This window comes from Protopterus annectens, chromosome 2.part2, assembly GCF_019279795.1.
Source record: "Protopterus annectens isolate FY-2018-M chromosome 2.part2, PAN1.0, whole genome shotgun sequence".
In the NCBI taxonomy this organism is placed as follows: domain Eukaryota; kingdom Metazoa; phylum Chordata; order Ceratodontiformes; family Protopteridae; genus Protopterus; species Protopterus annectens.
The window spans coordinates 1089929150-1089951419 of record NC_056730.1 but is presented as its reverse complement, the minus strand read 5'-3'; the positions used below and the strand labels follow the sequence as shown (position 1 = coordinate 1089951419).

The 22270-nt window shown below is 36.6% G+C and overlaps 1 protein-coding gene across 1 annotated transcript in view; it reads left to right on the top strand.

Moving 5' to 3' along the window:
- The window catches only part of SHC3 (SHC adaptor protein 3), a 583606-nt gene that overhangs the window by 338302 nt on the left and 223034 nt on the right, over window positions 1-22270 (top strand). The window contains exon 5 of the mRNA XM_044064309.1: window positions 14068-14121. Coding sequence (XP_043920244.1) covers window positions 14068-14121 — 54 coding nt within the window. The remainder of the gene's footprint in view (window positions 1-14067; window positions 14122-22270) is intronic.

Genomic DNA, 22270 nt, shown 5'->3' with positions numbered 1-22270 from the left:
TATTGTGGCATCATTCTTGGTGAAGGTAGGATACTGCTCAAGGTCAGGGTCATACCTGCCTGGGCTACATAATCAGAGAGCTCCTCAATGTCTCTTTTCATGTAGTCCAAGGAGGTACGTCTCAGGTCGTTTACACCAGCATGGACAATGACTGAGTCGTACTTGTACCTGCTGTTGAGAGACCTGAGTGCTTGTGTTATTTTGCGGATTCTAGCGCCTGACAGGCAGCTTACTGTGACCTTTTCCTTACTCAATCTGGTGAGCGGGACGTCAGCGTGTCTGACTATGGAGTCACCAATGATGAGTGTGTCTGGCATTGTGTTTTGCCTTAAGGGCTGTGACTGTTTAGCACACTGACTGTGTGGTCTATGTGTTGCATGTGTTGTGTCTTGAGGTGGTGGTTGTTTGGGTGTCTGCTTTGGTGGCCTCTGCTGTTTTGGTAGATTTTTGATCAGAGCCTCCGAGTATGTCTTTGTGTGTTTATGTGTAAGATTTGAGGTTTTGATAGTACTATGTGAGACTGGGTGTGTGGTACCCTTCTCCTCCTGTCTGGTCTTGTCAGTCTTATGTTGAGAGAGCTCGGCCTCCAGTTTGGCTGTATAGTTGCATCTCTCGCATGTATTTGTGTTTTGTGGGAGAAGGAGAGGGTTGTCTGTGTACATGAGGCAATTGTAACATTGCCTCAATATTCCCAGGTTCACCAGCTGAGCAGGAGAGGACACTAGCAACTGATCCCTCGACATGCTAGAAGGAATAGATAAAAAGCTTACAAAAGACTCCGGGGATGTGGGTTCTAGGCTGGTGGAGTACTATCTATAATACGAGTGCTTTATCAAGGTGAAAGTACTGTAGGAGCAAGTGCTAGGCTTTACAGATAGAGAATAGTCTACTTGGGAAACAAGTAGAGATGAACTTTTTAGTTATAGGATACGCTGGTTAGATCAGCAGTAAAGTTCGAGGAAGGTAGTTTTAAGGGAAAAATTGAAGAGTGGAATTTAGGTGAACCGAATAGTTTAACCTTGTTTAACCGCCACTGCTCTTGTGTGCAACAGTGGCAACTCCGCTAAAGCTAGCTTAACGTCTTTATAGCAGGGGCTGGAAAAACAGGAAATGACCCAAAATGGCCAACGAATTACTAGTTGCTGTCTCTAACCACTCCTCTGAGGACAAACAAGCAGCTCAGTACTCCCCACTCCCACTGGTGAGTAAAGAAACTACCTCTGGTCACACAAGAAAATGGAGGAACACAGGAACCAAATACAAAGCCCAGGGATCAGCAAAATCTGATCACTGGAACAACTAACTAGGAAAGTTTAGGAAAGCAGAAGTATTTTTTTGGTTTTTTTTGCACACAGACAGAAAAAATACAGTAAATGCATTGTTTTCGACTAAATTGCTATCAAAGGCTGGTACACTTGAGTGTATTAGCCTGTTTGTTACTTTTAAGCAAAACTTTAGCCAACAAGTGCAATCAACAATTTAAGCACAGAAAAACAGGAAAATCAGGTAATAAAACAGTAATATAGGCACAAACAGTAGTCGAAAAGCACAAAAGATCAAAAAATGCAAAATAAAAAGTTTAAAAAATACTTATAATCAAGAAAGTTGCTTTTTCTGCTCTCTGCTGTCTTAGGAACTCTGCAGGGGACCACGAGGAGCTATGCCAAGTTCTCTAATGCCAGAAAAGCCTGCCAAAGCGTGCTTTATAGCAGGGGCCTGGAAAAAACAGGAAATGACCCAAAATGGCCAACGAATTACTAGTTGCTGTCTCTAACCACTCCTCTGAGGACAAACAAGCAGCTCAGTACTCCCCACTCCCACTGGTGAGTAAAGAAACTGCCTCTGGCCACACAAGAAAATGGAGGAACACAGGAACCAAATACAAAGCCCAGGGATTAGCAAAATCTGATCACTGGAACAACTAACTAGGAAAGTTTAGGAAAGCAGAAGTATTTTTTTGTTTTTTTTTTTTTTTTTGCACACAGACAGAAAAAATACAGTAAATGCTTTGTTTTCGAATAAATTGCTATCAAAGGCTGGTACACTTGAGTGTATTAGCCTGTTTGTTACTTTTAAGCAAAACTTTAGCCAACAAGTGCAATCAACAATTTAAGCACAGAAAAACAGGAAAATCAGGTAATAAAACAGTAATATAGGCACAAACAGTAGTCGAAAAGCACAAAAGATCGAAAAATGCAAAATAAAAAGTTTAAAAAATACTTATAATCAAGAAAGTTGCTTTTTCTGCTCTCTGCTGTCTTAGGAACTCTGCAGGGGACCACGAGGAGCTATGCCAAGTTGTTTCTCATTAGTTGATACACAAAAATACAGTTATAAACTTTTTTTGTTAGTGTATTTATCTTAAGAATAAATGTTGTGACTTCTATACTCCTAAACTCTAAATAGGTGCCTAACCACCCATCCCTCTGTATTTGTAAATGTGCATGAGTTAAGAAACTAAAAGAAACTATTATTTTTAACAACAAGGAGTAGATATATATCAGAGGGATGTCAATAATACCCATACTGTCCCAAATGCAAACAGTCATCAGCTAACAGACTGTGCCCATCCCACTCCTTTTATTATTTATATACTGCATATTCATTTTCAGACTTCTTAAAATATTATATTAATTGTGCCCTTAGATATTATATAGAGAGAAAAGGAAAAGTAGCTTTTATAAAATGTTTTGTAGTAACAGCAACATATTAAAATTCTTAACATTTCAAGAATTATTAAAGAGTTAACAAAACAATATTTTCAAAAACCAAGTACAATATATGTATATTTTAAAGAAGGCATCATTTTAAAAATTCAACAACATTTGCATTATTCTTGCTAACAGCAACTACAAGCAATCATTGTGAACTCATATTATTAATTAACCAGTGCCATCTACTGGGAAAACAGGGGAAAAAAAAGGAAAATGTTTTTATACCTTGCTCATAGACACCTTTAAAGGTAACTCAATGGTTATGCCAGTAGAATAATGATTATACATTTTAAACATTTAAAGAAGGCAGCACTTTAAAATTCAACAACATTTGCCTTATTCTTACTAACAGCAACTAACGGTGGTTCTTTAAAATGTATTGGAACTTCATTTAACACTGCACTGTCAAAAGCCATATGGATCCATCATTGTGCACTCGTATATTAATAATTAACCAGTGCCATCTACTTGAACAAATAGAGAAAAAAAAAGTTTTTATACCTTGCTAATAGACACATTTAAAAGTAACTCAATGGTATGTCAGCAGAATAATGATTATACATTTTAAACATTTAAAGAAGGCAGCACTTTAAAATTCAACAGCATTTGCCTTATTCTTGCTAACAGGAACTAACTGTGGTTCTTTAAATGCATTGGAATCTTCATTGAACATTGCACTGTCAAAAGCCATATAAAGACATCATTGTGAACTCATATGTTATTAATTAACCAGTGCCATCAACAAACAGAGAGGAAGAAGAAAAAAAAAGAGAAATGTTTTTGTACCTTGCTCATAGACATACTTAAAAGCAACTCAATGATTATGCCAGTAGAATAATGAGTATAGATTTTAACTGAAACTACTTATGTCTAATATTTGCACTACTTAAACTCTTATATCAAAGGTTATATCCCATTTTTAAATGTAATTTAACACTTCTTTTTTGTAAGCTGTAAATGCACTTTAAAGTCATTTCTCTATGCAGACAATGTTTGGTAGCTTTGTAACTTTTAAATGTAAAGGCAGTTACTAAAAGACAGTACCTTAAGTATTACAGTGTAGCAAAGAGGTTTTCTTTACAGGCAAGTAAGCAGAGTTATTTAGAACACATTCCACATCCATTTGTTTAAAATTTCCCTTAAGAGTGGTATATTCTTCTGTCCTGTAGTTCTTTGGAGCTGTAGCACTTGTTTAGCCTTCCAAATGTTGTTTTTGGATCAAAAGATATGAAAAGAGTTGTCTCAGGCAGGATTTACTTTGAAGAGATGCAGAAATGTGGATTTTGCCTGGTCATATGTTTCCAAGGATATTTTTTCTTCTTTGTAATAAAATGTTAAAGTTGCAGGATATCTCATTTGGAAAATCTTATTTTCAATGAGGCAATTGCAGTATTTGCTGAGTTTATGTCGATTTTGTTTAATTTGTAAAGGAAGATCTTGAGTAATCATAATTTTATGTGCTCTCCATGTAACATTCTTTTTAATCTTATAAGCTGACAGTATCTGTTGAACATGTGCTGAATTAAGCAGTCTGATATAGATTTGTCTAGGAAGATCACTTGTTTGTGTACGCTTTATAGCTCTGTGAGCTCTTTCGATCACTATCTCATCCAGGAGATTTTTATTAGCCAGAAGATAGCTTAGTATTTCTTTTATTATTGGAATAAGTTGTGAATTATCAAAGCTCTCTGGAATACCTCTTATGATAAAATTATTTCTCCGGCTTCTAGCTTCCAAGTCTAACATTTTTTGCTGTAATTCTTTAATTATGGTGTCATTGGTTTGTGCTTTTAGTTGCAGTTCATTTATTTTTAGTTCATTGTCCATAATTTTAGCTTCATTTTGTTCAAGCCTAAGCACAATTTAGTCCAGAGTAGAGCCAAATGTAGTTAGCTTATGAGAGAAACCTTGAACTTCTGTTTGTAAAGGTTGTAAAGCAGTTTTCAGATTCTCCAGTGTTAAAGGTTGTTCCTGTTTTAATCTTTGAGACATTTTATTAGCTTCTTGTTGCTGCTTGTTAATTTTTTGCCTTTTAGAAGTGGTTTCTTTCTCAGGAGTAGTAATTGCAGACAGTTTGTTTTTTATGATTACAGTTTCCATCCGATCTGGCTGATTCTCCATTAATCTTGTATAGTTAGATTCCTAGTAGTAGTGCAGAATTTTAAATGATAAGTTTTGTTATAAAAGTTGTTTTTCTTGTTACTTTCCTCTTATTAGGCCTATTAGTCTTGAAGAATCCACTCCATGCGGTTCAGGGCTCTGTTTCCAACAAGTAATTATTTTTCCTTCAGAATGAGAGAATCTTTGAAAGATAAAGATGAAACAAGTAAATACTCATATTTCTGCTTTAAACCATTGATGTTTGGTATACTTTTCCTAAGTGATGCACTGGTTTGAAGTCAGATTATAGTATAGGAATGCAGGAGCTGCACTGTCAGTGTGCTTACAGGCTGTCCACCATTTGGAATGAGTCTTGGAAGTTTTAAGCTTCAACCAGTTTTTAGGCACCCTTGGATGAAAGTGTAGGGAAATAATTGCCTGTTATAAGCACAATGCATAAAGGGGTGACATCAATGTTGCTACATGCAAGTGGTATCAACAATAAAACTGGTAACGTAGAAGTTTTTTTGTCTGTTTGGTGGAGGTTGATATCTGTACAATTACTGAAACATTGTTTAAATATCCCAAATGCATATAAAAAATTGTAGGATATATCCCCTTTCCCTATTGCAGATCTGATGGGAGAGGTGACAGTGTCTCAGTATTTGTAAAAGAATGCCTAAAAGCCAGAAAACAAGAAAATAACATACTGATAATATAATGTATTGAATATAATATTGAAGTAATACAGTTTTTGTGCACACCTGCAGAGTATGATAATTTTCTGACTAAAATCTTCAAGATATAACCAAAAAAATATATTAAAAACATAACCTTATGGGAATGTTGTAAACTATTTAATATCACACAGTTGCAATCACGTATTACTTGACTATATAAATCAAAAATATTTGGACAAACACTACAAAATCCAAGCAGGGATAGCAGTGTCTTAGATATCATGCCGACAAACCTAAGATCTTTTTGCCTCCCATCCCCCACCCATGGATATATCCCTTTTAGTTAACACAGATCGTAACAACAGGGGCTAAATACATAAAGGTACCATGATGTGCACATGGAAGTGTACAGATTGTGCTCTGATTCACCAAGCACCCTTACACGGTACTGCATGGTCCTCCAACGTGAAGACCTGCAGCAATATGAACAGTTTCCCCTACGATCATGCTAATAAGGCATTCCATGGGAGAGGCATATGCCAATTAGCCATTTGCTTTCTTCCAGTAACTGCCTCCAGAAAGGCATCTACATGGCCAAGCGAGTCAGGAAAACACTAATACATACGTAATTGCGCCAAAGTATTACAGGGGTGGGGAGAAATAGGGGACAATAGGTAGGGTTGGGACAGGTACAGGGAATGTGGTGTGTGTGTGTGTGTGTGTGTGTGTGTGTGTGTGTGTGTGTGTGTGTGTGTGTGAGTGACTGGGGGGATGTCACCGCCTATGTGTGCAGCCAGTTACTACTGCATCGTCAGCCATGATCTGCACATTGAGGTAATAACTATGATTCAAGAAACATGCAAATTAGCTGATAATGAGGTCTTACCTTTTCACAGCTAGCATTTTTCTGAATTGCAAATAAACACATTGCAGTGGAGAGGCCTTTCTAGCATAAGTTGTAGTGGTCATGCTAGTAGCTTTAATGAATTCCCAGGTATCATGTTTAACTTAAGAGTAAAATCAAATCCAGTGATAAATAAATGATCCTTCCATACTCTATTAATGCAAGTTGTGTTTATGCAAACCATCCAGATGACCCTTCTGGTGCCTCAGGCCTATTCCTGAACTCAGATCACAAACCGTACATATGGATCTCTTATTTCCATGTCGATGGAGTGGCTATGGTACATGTCAAATTAATATTTCAAGTTCCATGGGAGGAGACAACCTACTTGGTGGCTTCCTATACAAAATAAGGGAAACCTTACTGTCGCATGTCTTGTGTATTCAAATGAGACACTGAGGCACAGGATGAGTTCAAGTTGTTTATTGTACATAAACACATCAGGAGCTGTGACTGGAACATATACTTTGAACTTCATACGCGTACTGACTGACTCATTACTTCTAACACACTTGCAAGTGCATCTCCATTCAAGCTAGCACTCAGACTGACTGACTATACAAAATGGCACTGACCTCACACATGCTCGGTAACTTATATGCATGTGCCCTCTTACTGCAATGGCTGACTAGGTACAATATACACATTGATCTACATCCTCTCTCTTTAATTTTGTTTGACGGATAATGACATGAAAATAGGAGAACAAAGACATTTTGAGAGCTAGATAATATATCAACATTTTAACAAACAAAACTGAGTTTAAGTCCAAATCGCTGTGTATTTTGGATTCAGTCTGGAAATTCTAACTGATCTAGTAACATAGAAACTTTGACTGGGTTTAGCAACAGGGACAGTATCTGGGGATTCTTTCACCACTGAAATATTAGGGATTAAATCAGAATTATTTGAAGGAAGCGCACTGTCCTTTTGAATTCAAACAAGTGTAGAGTCACTCTAAGAATTAGAGTCGTTGGCACAGGCAATCTGCTGTGTCACTGGTTCGGAGATAGGTAACACATGTCTTCATTTCCTTCTGAAATCCATTCCTTCTGATTGTATGATGTAAGGTCTTGGTTCCTCACAAATATTCTTCATGATTCACACTCGGTCGTATCCTTTAGATGTTTGCATTCTCACAACTTCTCCTTGTAGTAATGGTCTAAGGGATTTACTGGTCTTATCACAGTACAGGTTTTGTGACTGACTTTTTCTTGAATGCTGAGCCTTGACCACTCTGCTATTCTTTACATTTGGTACTAACAATTGTTTACTGATTGGTAGAGTTGTTCTAGTCTGTCTGGAAATTAATCTCTGAGCAGGTGAACCAAGCAAGTTGTCTCAAGGAATGCTTCTGAGATTGAGTAAGTTAAGGAAACTGTGAACTGCACGTTTAGCTAACCCATTGGATTGTGAATACTCAGGCCTATTGCTAATATGAACAAAGTCCCAAGACTCAGCAAATTTCTTAAACTGCTGACTTGTAAACTGTGCACCATTGTCAGACATGACTTTGTGTGGACTACCATGGACAGAAGAATGTTTCTTCAATTTTTTTAATGACTGTGTTGGATGTCAAGTTAAGAAAAAGGTTAATTTCAAACCAATTTGAGGAAGAGTCTGCTAACACCAAGTAATGTTGACCATTCCATATGAAAATATCTGTAGCGACTGTCGACCAGGAATTTGGTGTAACTGAAGTGGTTCTTTTTGCTGATGTGGTTTGGTGCTGTTGTAAATTGAACATGCTAAAGTTTCATTCTCTATATTTTTCGACATAGAAGGCCAAAATATAATGCCTCTTGTCTTTCTTTTGGTTGAATCAATACCTGGGTGACCACAATGCAAAATTTTGATATATTTCTGTTGTAGTACTTTAGGAATTACCACTTTTGGATCTTTCATGATAATACCATCTTCCATCTTGAGCTCATCTTGGAAAGGAAAATACTGCTGAATGTCAAGTGGTAAACTGGGTTGTCGTGTTGGCCATCCTTGACTGATAACATTTTTCAGCTTCTGGAGAATTGGGTCTGAAGCTGTGTAATTTCTTAGCTCATCAAGCCATGATGATGAAAAAATTCTGACTTCCATGACTTCAAAGCCTGCTGTTTCATTTTCATGCTGTTCTGTCATTTGTCTAGGTGTACATGACAAAGCATCAGCAAGGTACAAGTATCTGCCCTTTTTGTAAACAATATTGAAATTGTACTTTTGCAATTTTAACATCATGTGCTGCATTCGTGCTGGGGTGGTATGCATTGTCTTTTTCAAAATTGTCACTAGTGGTTAGTGATCAGTCTCTATTTGGATAGGTCTCCCATAAATATAATCATTGAACTTCGAACATGCGAACACTACTGCCAAAAGTTCTTTCTGTGTTTGTGCATAATGTATCTTTGTTTGGGTTAAAGTTCTTGATGCATAGGCTACTGGTATGCCTTCTTAAAGACATGCTATACCAAGGCTGCACTTTGAAACATCATAAGAAAGAGTTAACAGGTTTGTGAATATCATAATATCTCAATGTGGGTAGACTGGCAATTTTCTTCTTCAGAATATCAAATGCTCTTTGGTGTTGTTCAACCAGGACCACATTACATTTTTGTGTGTCAACTCACACAATGGGGCAGAAAGCTCACTCGAGTCTGGGATGAACTTTCCTAAACAGTTGACCATAAAGATGTGGCATTCTCTGGAACTGGCATCTGAAGAATTGCTGTTTGCTTAGACGGATCTGGTTGTAAGCCAGAACTGGTAAACAAATGTCCCACATAAGTAACTTCTTTCAGTTTGAATTTACATCTCTGAGGATTCTGTTTGAGATTTACTTCATGTGCATGGTTTAGAACTTTCCTGAGATTTCTATTATGGTCATCCTCACCGTTGCCCCGACAGTAATGTCACCTACTATAATAGCAGATGCATAACCAGAAAAAATTTGTTCCATAGCATGTTTAAAGACTTCAGTGGCAGAACTGATTCTAAATGGCATTCTCAAAAATCTGTATCTACCAAATCGTGTGCTGAATGTAGTTAACAGTGAAGATAGGAGATCTAATGAAATTTGCCAAAAGGAACTTTTTTCATCTAAGACTGAAAAAACAGTGGAATTAGGCATGAGAGCAGCTACCTTTTCTACTCTATGCATTGGATGATGAGAACGTTTAAGTGATTTGTTTAAGTCTCTTGGATCAATACATATTCGAATATCATCTGAGCTTTTCTTAGGAGCTACAACCGTGGAGGATACCCATCCAGTCTATTCTACTGGAGTAAGGACACCTAAATTCACCATTTTGTCTAGTTATTCTTTTACTTTACTCTGCATTGCTACTAGAATCTTCTGCACTGGTCTGATAACTGGACTTACTTCATGATTTAACTTCATGGAATATATGACTGGAAGTTTACCAAGCTTATCTTTGAAAATATCAGCATATTCTCTAAAAATATTTTGCGTAAAACTATCTTTGTTGTTCATACTTATATGGTGAACCTCTTTATTAAATGAAATCAGTCCCATTCTCAGACTGTCTTTGAGGCCTAACAGTGACTGCAGGTGTCTTTTGACTATGTGAATCTGCAAGTCATAGCTGTTTCCAGCAGAATGGCATGAAATAAACTACTGCGCCATCAGTTTGAATCTCTTCACCCCATAGGCAACTACCTTTGCACACTTTGCTGAATGAAGTTTCTCACCAGTTTTTACTTTAGCAAACATTTGTGCTGATATAACATTGCACTTAGATCCAGTGTCTACTTTAAGCTCTACAGGTTTCCCATTAATTTGTACAGTACAAAATATTTCACTTTTTGCTGACAACTGATATTCTACTATATTAACTGTTTTATCGATCACAGAGACACCATCAACATAGAACGTTTGCTCACACCCCTTAGAGTTTGCTACAGTATCTATCTGATCTACTTGCTTCTTCAGATACTCTCTTTTAACATAAATCTGTAACACTTTAGACTTGCAAAGCCTTTTGAAATGATTCCAGTTTTTATATTTGTGGCATTGCTGACTTTTCTCGTTTAGGTTCATGACTGCCTCCACAATTGCGACAGTTAAGAATTAGGTTGGGTGAGGCACTACCTCTCAGTTTATATTTCTTTTTCGTCTTAAATTTCGGCTGCTGCTGTACACTATCAAAATTTGCATTAGCAGATACTGCAAACATGCTTTTCTCATTCGTAAGCATATTCGTATGTTTTCTATAAGCTCATGTATTTGGCAAATCTCTATGGCTTTGCCTAATGTTAATTCACTATCTCAAAGCTTATCCATACATATTAGTTATGCTAGGTATAAAATTATTTCCATACACCCTGGGCATTAATTTAGGGCCTCTTATCTTACTGTTGAGTACTGAAAGTATTTAGAATGTTATTAATGTTACCATAAAAAGGAGAACTGATAAATATATTCTGGTTTTAAACTAATTGCTTTAGAAATGCTGTGGTTTATCAGATGTCAGTGATATTCTGACCCTAAAATTGACTCTACCTGCAAATGGCTATGTCTCTGTAATGTTCAGAGACTTTGTGGTAAAATTTTCACAGGAAGCCATTTTGATACTTTACTACATTTTATGTTTCATGTACTAAAGTATGAAAAACAAAGTAATGAGAATATCTATTTTAAAATAGCCCTATCTGAACAATAAATATTAATTTTAGTTCTGATGTTATACTATCACAATTAAAGTACGGTTCTGGTATTTACTAAGTTTGTTAGCCATAACACGTATCATATGTGACTAGTTGCTGTGAACTAAATTTCACAAAACTAGTGATCTAATGGCTCTGTGGGTCACCTGGTAATCATTAACAGTAGAGGGCTATATCCCTGAAACTGTCTGCAATTTGTTGTCAAAATTCCCAGGATACTATGTCATATAATTATAGAAGGCCCTTAGTTTATGATTTTAGGCATAAAACATGCACATGCTGTTATTTTCATATTATGTTGATTATTTCATACTCTTCAATGTTCATAGAATGTGTTGGTTTATTTTGATTGTCTGGAAATGCCACCTGTATGGAGAAGATATTAGTTTTGGTTATAGTGTAATGCCAGTGGTACAGATATGTTTATGACACTCAGTTTGCCCTCTCACCAGAACAGGATCATATAGCCATCCTTTGGGTAAGTGAATATAATGGAAATTGCAAGTTATAATGGCATACTTGTTCAATGAGTTGATGAACATTTGACTGAATCATACACAGCTAACCACACAGCTCTTCAAAATAACCCTTTTCTGCTGAAGTCTTAGATTTGCAGAAGATTAATGTTAACTGTAGTAGCAGTGCTGAGTGTAGAACCCTGTTACCTGAAGTATCAATGCTGACTATACAACCTTGTTAACTGTAGTGTCAGTGCTGACTATACAACCCTGTTAACTACAGTATCAGTGCTGACTATACAACCTTGTTAACTGTAGTATCAGTGCTGAGTATACAACCCTGTTAACTGTAGTATCAGTGCTGACTATACAACCCTGTTAACTGTAGTATCAGTGCTGAGTGTATACAGCCCTGTTAACTATAGTATCAGTGCTGAGTATACAACCCTGTTAATTGTAGTATCAATGCTGGCTATGCAACCCTGTTAACTGTAGTATCAGTGCTGAGTATACAACCTTGTTAACTGTAGTATCAGTGCTGAGTATACAGCCCTGTTAATTGTAGTATCAGTGCTGAGTATACAACCCTGTTAACTGTAGTATCAGTGCTGACTATACGACCCTGTTAACTACAGTATCAGTGCTGACTATACAACCTTGTTAACTGTAGTATCAGTGCTGAGTATACAACCCTATTAACTGTAGTATCAGTGCTGACTATACAACCCTGTTAACTATAGTATCAGTGTTGAGTGTATACAACCCTGTTGTTAACTATAGTATCAGTGCTGAGTATACAACCCTGTTAATTGTAGTATCAGTGTTGACAATACAACCTTGTTAACTGTAGTATCAGTGCTGAGTATACAACCCTGTTAACTGTAGTATCAGTGCTAGCTATGCAACCCTGTTAACTGTAGTATCAGTGCTGGCTATGCAACCTTGTTAACTGTAGTATCAGTGCTGAGTATACAACCCTGTTAACTGTAGTATCAGTGCTAGCTATGCAACCCTGTTAACTGTAGTATCAGTGCTGAGTATACAACCCTATTAACTGTAGTATCAGTGCTGACTATACAACCCTGTTAACTATAGTATCACTGTTGAGTGTATACAACCCTGTTGTTAACTATAGTATCAGTGCTGAGTATACAACCCTGTTAATTGTAGTATCAGTGTTGACAATACAACCTTGTTAACTGTAGTATCAGTGCTGAGTATACGACCCTGTTAACTGTAGTATCAATGCTGGCTATGCAACCCTGTTAACTGTAGTATCAGTGCTGAGTATACAACCCTGTTAATTGTAGTATCAATGCTGAGTATACAACCCTGTTAATTGTATTATCAGTGCTGACTATATGACCCTGTTTGCTGAGTATACAACTCTATCAACTGTAGTATCAGTGTTGGCTATGCAACCCTGTTAACTGCAGTATCAGTGCTGACTATACAACCCATTTACATATCATCTTTCACAGCTAAAACCATTATGAAAAGCTGGATGCAGAGTTGGAATCCAATGTTCAACATACTTTATATTTTACAGCTCATTAGACAACACAAGGAAGTTGTTTCTTAGATGAAACAAGAGAGATGTGTAACTGGATATATGCAACAGCTTCCCCGAAGAGGTATGGGGATGAAAAATAGACATAAATCAATGCTAAGGTGGGACACTAAACTGTATGCTTTGGAACCTGGAATGACAGCTTATTTAACCTGAATGCATCTGATGACCCATATGTGCTGCCAGACGTTTTTATTTTTGTGCTTTTAGGATCGCTTTTTTGTACTGTGGAGGTGGTATTGTAACTACTTGAGGTACCTCTTTAATGTGTTATCTTCAAACTTTGGTAAATAGAAATTATACCATACCATATGGACTTTGAAGGCGTGCCATTCAGAAAACTGATCTTGAATGAGGGTGTTCCTTCATTTTTTTGCTTTCTGATTTACCTAGCATTTTTTTCTCATAATGATAAGACATCTCTTTATGTCTTCAGCTCCTGAGGTTTGTTACATTTAACGCCACCTTTAAGGATAAGACAAGGACTACAGTTAGTGGCCTATAACTTCTCATCATTTATGGTTGTTGAGTAACTCTAACAGTTATTAATATGACTCATCATAGTTAGCCCTTTTCAAAAGAATTTTGGAGGACCAAGCTGCCTGATTGCAAAGTCATTTTTGTGTGAATTGTTAAACTGTTATTTCTGGGTTCATAATACTACAGGGCTTCAGTTTGCCAGATCTGTACAAGCATGCTATAGTAGTCTTTTATTTTGTAATGATACGTGAGATTTATAGGTACAGAGTTTAAAAAAGAAATGACCCCTTTCATAAACTCATAGCACATAGCGTTGTAACTTCAATAAAAAGGAACATTATATAATTATGATTGGGAGGTTTGTACGTTTAACAAAGCATAGCTCCTTGTACAGTTTAACTGTATTGTATAGTGTGTAACTCATTCAGTTAGTTGATCAGCTACTTAGTAACAGATGATTTTTTTCTGACTTTTGCCAAAACAGATTATTGCAAATCATCATATGCAGTCTATTTCGTTTGCATCTGGTGGTGATCCGGTAAGATTTTCCAGAATCTATTTTCTATTTCTTCATTATTATTGAGACATCTGATTGAAAAAGGAATAATAAACATTATATATTTTGCTTTTTTAGTATACTTAAACTGAAATTACTGTAAAACATTTGTGTGTTAAAGTACTGAAAACCTGCCACACATTGTCAGTTGTCAAATCGTTGTAATGAAAAATGATAAAGCGGTCTGATTGTTTAGAAACATATTCAAATAGTATTGCAGCAGAATATTTTTGGAAAGGAATTTTAATTGAATGTAATTTTACAGCGGTCTTAATGTTGGAAACTGTTTCCATATATCTTTTTATTCATGTGAAATTTCAGTCATTCAGCTGTTTATCTAAATCAGCCTGGCTTCAGATGGCTGGGGCAATTTTCTTACATGGCTCAGGATATTCCCATGATGCTTTTGTCGCAATGCATTAAGGATGTTGTAGAGAAGGTAATTCATGTTGATTGTCCCTTAAATGGCTGAAATTCTTAAAGTGTTCTCTTGAACTTGACAGAGCAAGTGTTACATAAAGGATTGTAAGGAACCAAACTGGAATTTAAGGGGGATAATTTCAAGAACTTGCTAATACTCCTGAGTAAAACACCATTGTATCTATTTCACTAATGTTGATACATAATGGGAAATATAGGCTCTAATGGACATAAGACAACATGATTTAAATTTACAAGGCTTAAAACATTCATTTTCAGACCTAGGAAAATGACATACAATTATTTACTTTTAAGTGTTTATGCAGTTGAAGAATGCTATTTTTCATTACAAACAGTGCAAAAGATAATCAATGCAAAGACACAAGAAAGTAAGATCCAACAATCAAATACAAAAATACGGGTGCAGTGTGATGTGTTGTAGGCACTCTGATTTGGTGCCTCTCCATCAGATTTGTTTCATCGCATGGCAGACTAGTCAACTGTACATACTATATATATATATATATATATATATATATATATATATATATATATATATATAATGTGTGTGTGTAGGTGTATATCTATATATATATATATATATATATATATTTATATATATTTGTTGACAGTATGTTCTTGCGTGGGACATCACTTTGGTAGTCCCTTTCTCTCTTATATAATAAGTGCTTGGTTCTATATTAGAGCATTGCTGGGTCTACCAAAGTAATGTGCTTGTGGATAGAAGGTTGTTGGTCAGTTTGTCTGGTGAGTGCAGGTAGTTGCTTTTGGTCTTGTACAAGTAAATGTGGAGTGAGGGGTTGAAGAATGTGTTGTGCACAAAAGTTTGTTAGGGTTTGCAAGAGACTGAAACCGTGTGTGTGTGTGTGTGTGTGTGTGTGTGTGTGTGTGTGTGTGTGTGTGTGTGTGTGTGTGCGTATTTTGGCAGTGATTTGAGTGAATGATCAAAAATGTGGTGTGGGCTGAGAGATTGGAAGCTTGTATTATTTATGTACAGGTAGGGGTTGCAGTACTAGACAAAATCATGCAGTGTGTGTGTGTGTGTGTGTGTCTGCAAGCAAGCTGGATACTTGTTAGAATGCATGTTAGATATGTTTGTTAGGGAGTATGTAAAAAATGTCAGAGGTATTTGTTGTGCAAGATGGCTTATTTTATGACTGTTAATCCCAAGTGGGAACTTGTTCTAAGGTAAATGAACTTACAAAGTTGCTTATGTAAGTTTTGGGGGCTTGCCCTCCATGTTAGGAGTGTATTAGGTAAGTCTTCTCTTTGTTCTGGATATGTGGATTCTGAATAGTGAATGTGTGCATGTTTATGTATACATGTTTATGTATTCATGATGTATGCATTTTTGGTTATCAGGCTAGCCAGTGATTGTGCTCTGTAGCTGGCCATGGACTAATCTGGTGCTAATACAGTGGCTGAAACTCAAAAATGCCACAAGCTTTTATAAACTGCTGGTGACAAAAGAAAACTTTAATAATGACTGGCTGTTCTGTACTAGGAATGCATAACTATATACAAATACTATGTCCTTAGAATACTGCTTTAGCATTTTTTCCACAGCCTGTTTAATGTATGCTTTTGTAAACTTGTCTTTTACACTTTACCTGGGGAGACTCCACAATCCATTTAAAGGGTAACCCATCTGTTGCATAGTGAAAGATGCATTTGGGGAATACTCCTTCATATTTCCATCATAACAACTGGTTGGTGCTAGTAAGGAGTTTGTTGGTTTTGTCCCTTGAAAATTATTTGCAGTAAAATGCACAAACTCGAGTTCCTGTAGTCACTGCTGTCATTCTTTGCATATCATCATCTGGTTTCTGTATTATGCAACCAGAATTGTGCAATGTCTGCTATTGCACTAAATCCATTCCTTTCAACTTCTTTAAGAATTTGGGACAGAGCCGAAAATAGTTGGGGGGTGGGGAGAGATCCAAAATTACGGACTCTTTTTAAATGTAACTGTAAATCATTTAAGTTATTAATCAGACAGCAGGTTTTGCATCAACATGCAGTTTGTAAACAATAAGAAATATGACTGAAATCTGACTTTAAAGTAGTTTCTCAGGATAACACAGAAATTGAAACAGTTCCCACAGCCAAGCTACTAGGCGTTACCATAGACAACAAACTAACTTTCGAACACCACATCTACAATAGCATTAAAAACACACATCAAACTAGGAACATTCTATTGACAAAAAACCTTCTAGGATAACTCCACCAGAAAAGCCCTCTCCAACACCTATTTTCTTCCCTTTTTCTTATATGCAGCCCCCTTATACACCAATTTACACTATTCTCTTAAAAACAAGCTCCAATCCTGCTACCATAAAATTGCCAAATTTGCCACAGGCTACTTCTACCATTCCCATCACTGCCTAGCTCTGAAAGAACTAAACTGGCTTGAACTCACACACCACCTAAACCTAGTTCAGCTGTCCTCTGCACATAAAATGATATATGCACTTGATAGTTGCCCAGCCCTCAAATCTGTCCTAAATCCCTACCAGAGCCCTCCGCTCTAAAAACAAACTCCTAACTGTCTACATTCCAAACAAAAGAGCTGGACAGTGCCTATACTCTCATGATACTGCTAAGCTCTGGAACACTCTGCCAACAGACATTACTGCCATTGAGTGTTTTAACAACACAACTTCAAACACACCCTAAAAAAAACATTTTGTTTGTGATCAGACCTGCCCCTGCTCCTTCCTTAACAGGTGAACTCCATCCACTCTCTAGGGCCTTTCCTTTCCATATCTGGAGATCCCTAGACCATGAATTTCATCCACTAACCATTACCATATCGAACTAAGAAACTGTATGTATTTCTACACCCCTTAACTATTCCCATCCTAGACCACAATTCTTCTAAGCATATGCTTGCTTCTAATATTCTTTCCCTCTGTCTGACCCTCACTCTTAATCCTATCTGATTAAAAAAATAAAAAGTTGTAATCTACAACATTACTTTTATTTAGTATTGCCTATCTGGTACATGTTTTATTATTGTGTCTACCTCTCTGTACTTATTTAGTATTTATTACCTATTTAATGTGTGCTTTAGCTGTTGTCTTGTTTATGTATAATGTCTTAACTTTCATATATCATTTGGAGCTTTTCACCCCAGGTCTTCTCTGAAAATGGGTTTCTGACCCAATAGGACTTTCCCAGTAAACAAATGTTAAATAAAAATAAATGAAGTTCTAATATCTGGCATTATAGCTTTGTATGTTGATTGACCAGAAAATCATGGATAGGGCAAAAAATGGAGGAGGAAATAAAACATGCTGACTGAGCTGCAGTAAGAAAATATGGCAGGTGTTATGATTGCAGATTGTGAAAAAGGTATGTTAAAAGCAGTGAAAGAAGGAAGTTTAGATACACAGGTCCTGGAGAATTTAGTAAACCAGGGCCATCCAGAAAACAGTGATGATGTAAAATGAAGTGCCGTGGTAGGAGTACAGCTGAGCAATACTGTGAAATCAAGGAAGGAAAGCAGTGAGGTGGGTCTGGAAAATAAACTATCTAGTGCATGTTTGGCTGTGAGAGAAACTAACTTTAAAGCATTCACTGGTAACAGGGTATCAACATGAAATCATCTGGAAGCTTAACTTTTGCAGAAGCAGTTAAAAAATTACTACTGGACTAGAAATACTAAAGCTGGTAGGAAAACTGACTGAAAGAACATGGCCAGTGATAAGAATTCAGATTAAAACCAATTAAAAAATAGATATGAAGTGCTTCACAGTATAATTGTACCACTGAGTTTTAAACTGCAGGATATAAGCAATGATATATTTGGGGACAGAAGATTTTTGTGACGCAACTTTTGAATCTTTTGATCTGATAGAGAAGTTTATACGTGAAGTGAAAAAATGACTGTGTTGTGGAAATAATATATTTTTCAGAATTTAGCACTTTAAGGATGGAAGAATACCTGACTGTTCAATTTAGCACAGCTGAGATCGAAGAGAATAAACTGGAAACTTATTTTCTAACTGAACATAACAATTTGCATGACATTAAAAACATTTATTATGCAAGAAATGTACGGATGGAAGTGGGTGGGAGGTATAGGTAACTTTAAATATATGCGAAGGGAAGGTTAAGCTTGTTTCTGATGTGCTTTACATGAATGGAAAATGACATTAAGATACTGGGAGCAGCCAGAGGTATGCCTTTATTGTTGTGCAGAAGATCATTTAGTGCAGGAATGCAAAAAAAAAAAAAAAAAGAAAAAATTGCAGTCAGTGTGGAGGAACAGGTCATGCAGCTAGGGATTGCTTACCTAAGTGCGGGAAGTGTAATACTATAGGTAATTTTTCAATGGATTATCCACTGATACAGGAAGAAAGGCTAGAAGAAGCACTTTTCAGATAAAACACTGTCCTAGCAAGATGGTGCAGATAAAAATGATGGGGATGAGGAAGAGAATGAAGCTGTGATTGTTAAAGATGTTATTCAGCACAAAGAAACAACAGAAACAAATGTGGAAGTACAGATGCAAAATAAGGTTGATATATTAAGTAGTGATAATGGAGAAGAAGAGGTTATGGAAACAGAACAGGAAGAAGTAAACTCAGCTGGGGAAAAAGTGAGGAACAGAAAAATGAAAATAAAAGCTGCAGCCATAAGGGATGCAAAAAAGTAAAATGATGTTTCAGTGCTAGCAGTTAATATGAAAAGTATTAGGAATGAAGTTGGAGTTTAGATAGTAACATAATTATGTAAAAAGATAAACATGGATGTTGTATGTTTTTTAAATACAAGATACATTAGAAAAGAGACACGAAAAAATTGAGCTATATGGAGAAAGATTTTTTTCCTCAGTATTAAATGAGATGTACTCAGCCACAACAGTTAAGATAAATATTGAAAAAGTGAAATAATGGACATAATGCTAGTTAAACAAAGTTGAATAGTTGTATGTGATATAAGAAAAAGAGTAAAGAGTAGAAAGACTATCTGTTATTTATGCACATGTAAATATGACAGAGAGGAAAAAAGGACTGAAGAATAAAAAAAATGTGTTGATGCATATGTCAGTAATTAGGAGATTATAATTTCAATTTAAGGAAAGAAAAAGTTAAGTAACTCAAGACTTAACAGTTATGAAAGAAGCTTTTAAATGTGGTGATTTAATATTGGGGAAACAAGAATTTGGACTTAGCTTACAGACAGTGATTTCCTATGGAAGAGCTCTGATCCTCGGTGGGTTGAACTGTGGCTAAATACTGAAGATAAGTTCAGTCTTTGTCCACCCATAGGTTACCCATTTTGCCATGGTTAGGGAGACAGGTTAAAGTAAGAGAAGGAGAAATAGATGTAATTTATGATGAAAAAGGGATTATTGTATATACCCAAGAAGAAATGTTGAAGACAGTTAATGTTATGAGATGTATAAAAAAGAAGATGTCCAAGATGAAATATGGAAATTTATGAAAATAACAGATGAGATCAAAAAAGAATTAGAAAAATAAAGGTAAAATAATTAGAGTAAATAATAATGGAATGTAAAGAAAAAACAGCACCAGTTTCAGATGGATGAGGATATATTTAAATGAGTAAAGATGAAAGAATAGCTTTTTGACATATGCTAAGTGAATGATGTAGAGAAGGGATAATAGAAGAAGGAACTGTGATGCAGTGATAAAGTTCATATGTAAAAAAGATTAGTAAAAATGTAAAGAATTGGAGACATATAATCCTAGGAAACACAGATTGCGAAATGTTTGTGAGACTTTTGCAGAAAAGAATGCAGAAAGTGCTGGACCAGGTATTAGATGATGATATTTTGGTGTGAAAGGTAGAGAAGTAAAAGAAGTACTAGTAATGGTTAACTAATGTATACATTTAATACTAGAAGAAAATGAAAAAACAATATAAACATGATATAGCAAAAACTTTTGATAGGGTTAGTCGTTAGACAATATGGAAAATAGTGTCTATATTAGAACATCGAAGTTTCAAAACTTCGAATGTTCTAATATCGACCCATATTCAGCGAAAGCTAAATATATCGAAGCTACAGAAAACCAATTTTTTTCCTAGGGAAAGAATTCGGTTTTCTGTTTCTGTTGCTTCGGTATTTTCAGCGCTGTGGTGGAAAGTTACGGGTAGGGTTCAGGTAAGTGTGCGATTGAGTGTGGGTTAGGTTAGTTAGGGTTAGGGTGTGGGTTAGGTATGTGTGCGATTGTGTGGATATGAGGGTTAGGGCAGGGTAGGTGAGTTAGGGTTAGTGCGCGGGTGAGGTGACTGTGTGATAGTGACGGACCTTAGGGTTAGGGTTTGGGTTAAGGTAAGTGGATAGTTAGTGGTGTATGTATAGTTTAGTGTAGGGTTAGGTGTAAGATTTTAGGTGTATGTGTGTGGATTGCTGTTTGTTTGGTGTGCTTGTGTTGTGTGTATGTGTTTTGGAACAGCAAATTTTTTCCCTAGGAAAAAATTTGTTGTTCTGTATGTTCAATGTTTTCAACTTTCGTTGAATAGGGTTCGATATTAGAACATTCGAAGTTTTGAAACTTTGGTGTTCTAATATAGACCCTGGAAAATATGTGAAAGAATAGTGAAAATTATAAAGACATGTTTTGAAAATTCTGGATTAAGGGTGGTGGTCGAGTGTCTTTGGAAAAAAGGAAAAATAGAAAAGAGACTAAAGCAAGGTTGCCTTTTAAGCATTCGCCTACTTGTTTTGGTAATAAATACCATAAAGCAAAGCTTTGAATATGGGTTAAAAAGTAAAGCATGGAATTGGTTAGTGGGAATAAAGATTCAATATGTTACCTTACTGATGGACATGGGTCTATACCCAGGCAGGTATGACCCTGACCTTGAGCAGTATCCTACCTTCACCTAGAATGATGCCACAATACAGTGATAAGATGATCAGCTTTAATAATTGGCTTAAATTCTGGTGTCATTCAAAGGGGATCCAATGTCTGTCTGCCTGGGATGACATGCTGGACAAGCCACGCTGCTTCGCAAGGGACGGCTTGCACCTGTCACCCCTGGGCTTCCGGATATTGGCAAAGGCTCTTGCCACCCCCATAGTGCCTTTTTAGGCAAGGCTCAAATTCTAAACCTACCACCCTAGAACACCAAAAAGGAAAAAACTAAGGGTAATGCTGCTCAATGCCAGAAGTCTCAATCTCAAGATGCACGACTCGAGGCCCTTCTCAATATGGAGAACATCGATGTCTGTGCTGTGACAGAAACCTGGTTCAAGGCTCCTGAGAGCACCCCAGCACTAACAGGTTTCACCTCATATCATACGTTCCGGCCCCAAAATCCGTTACAACACCAAGAAAGGAGGGGGTGTCCATATTCATAAAGGACACCCACACCTCAAGGTTGGTGGCAACGCACGATGCATCGGAGACCATCCAGGTGCAATTAACCATAGGCAAGACTGCTCTGCAATTTGTAGCATGTTACAGGCCACCCTCTCAAACTCAGGAACCTCACATGGCCTTCCTGAAAACATTGGAGGATAAATGTATCTCCAAACACCATCATACTAGGTGACTTCAACTACCCTAATATAGACTGCGAACACTACTCAAGCCCGAACACTCTAACCCAAAGATTCCTGGAGTTCATAAACTCAAATGCCATGGAACAACTAGTCACCATCCCCACAAGAGGTGAAAACATACTTGATCTCATCATCACGAACATG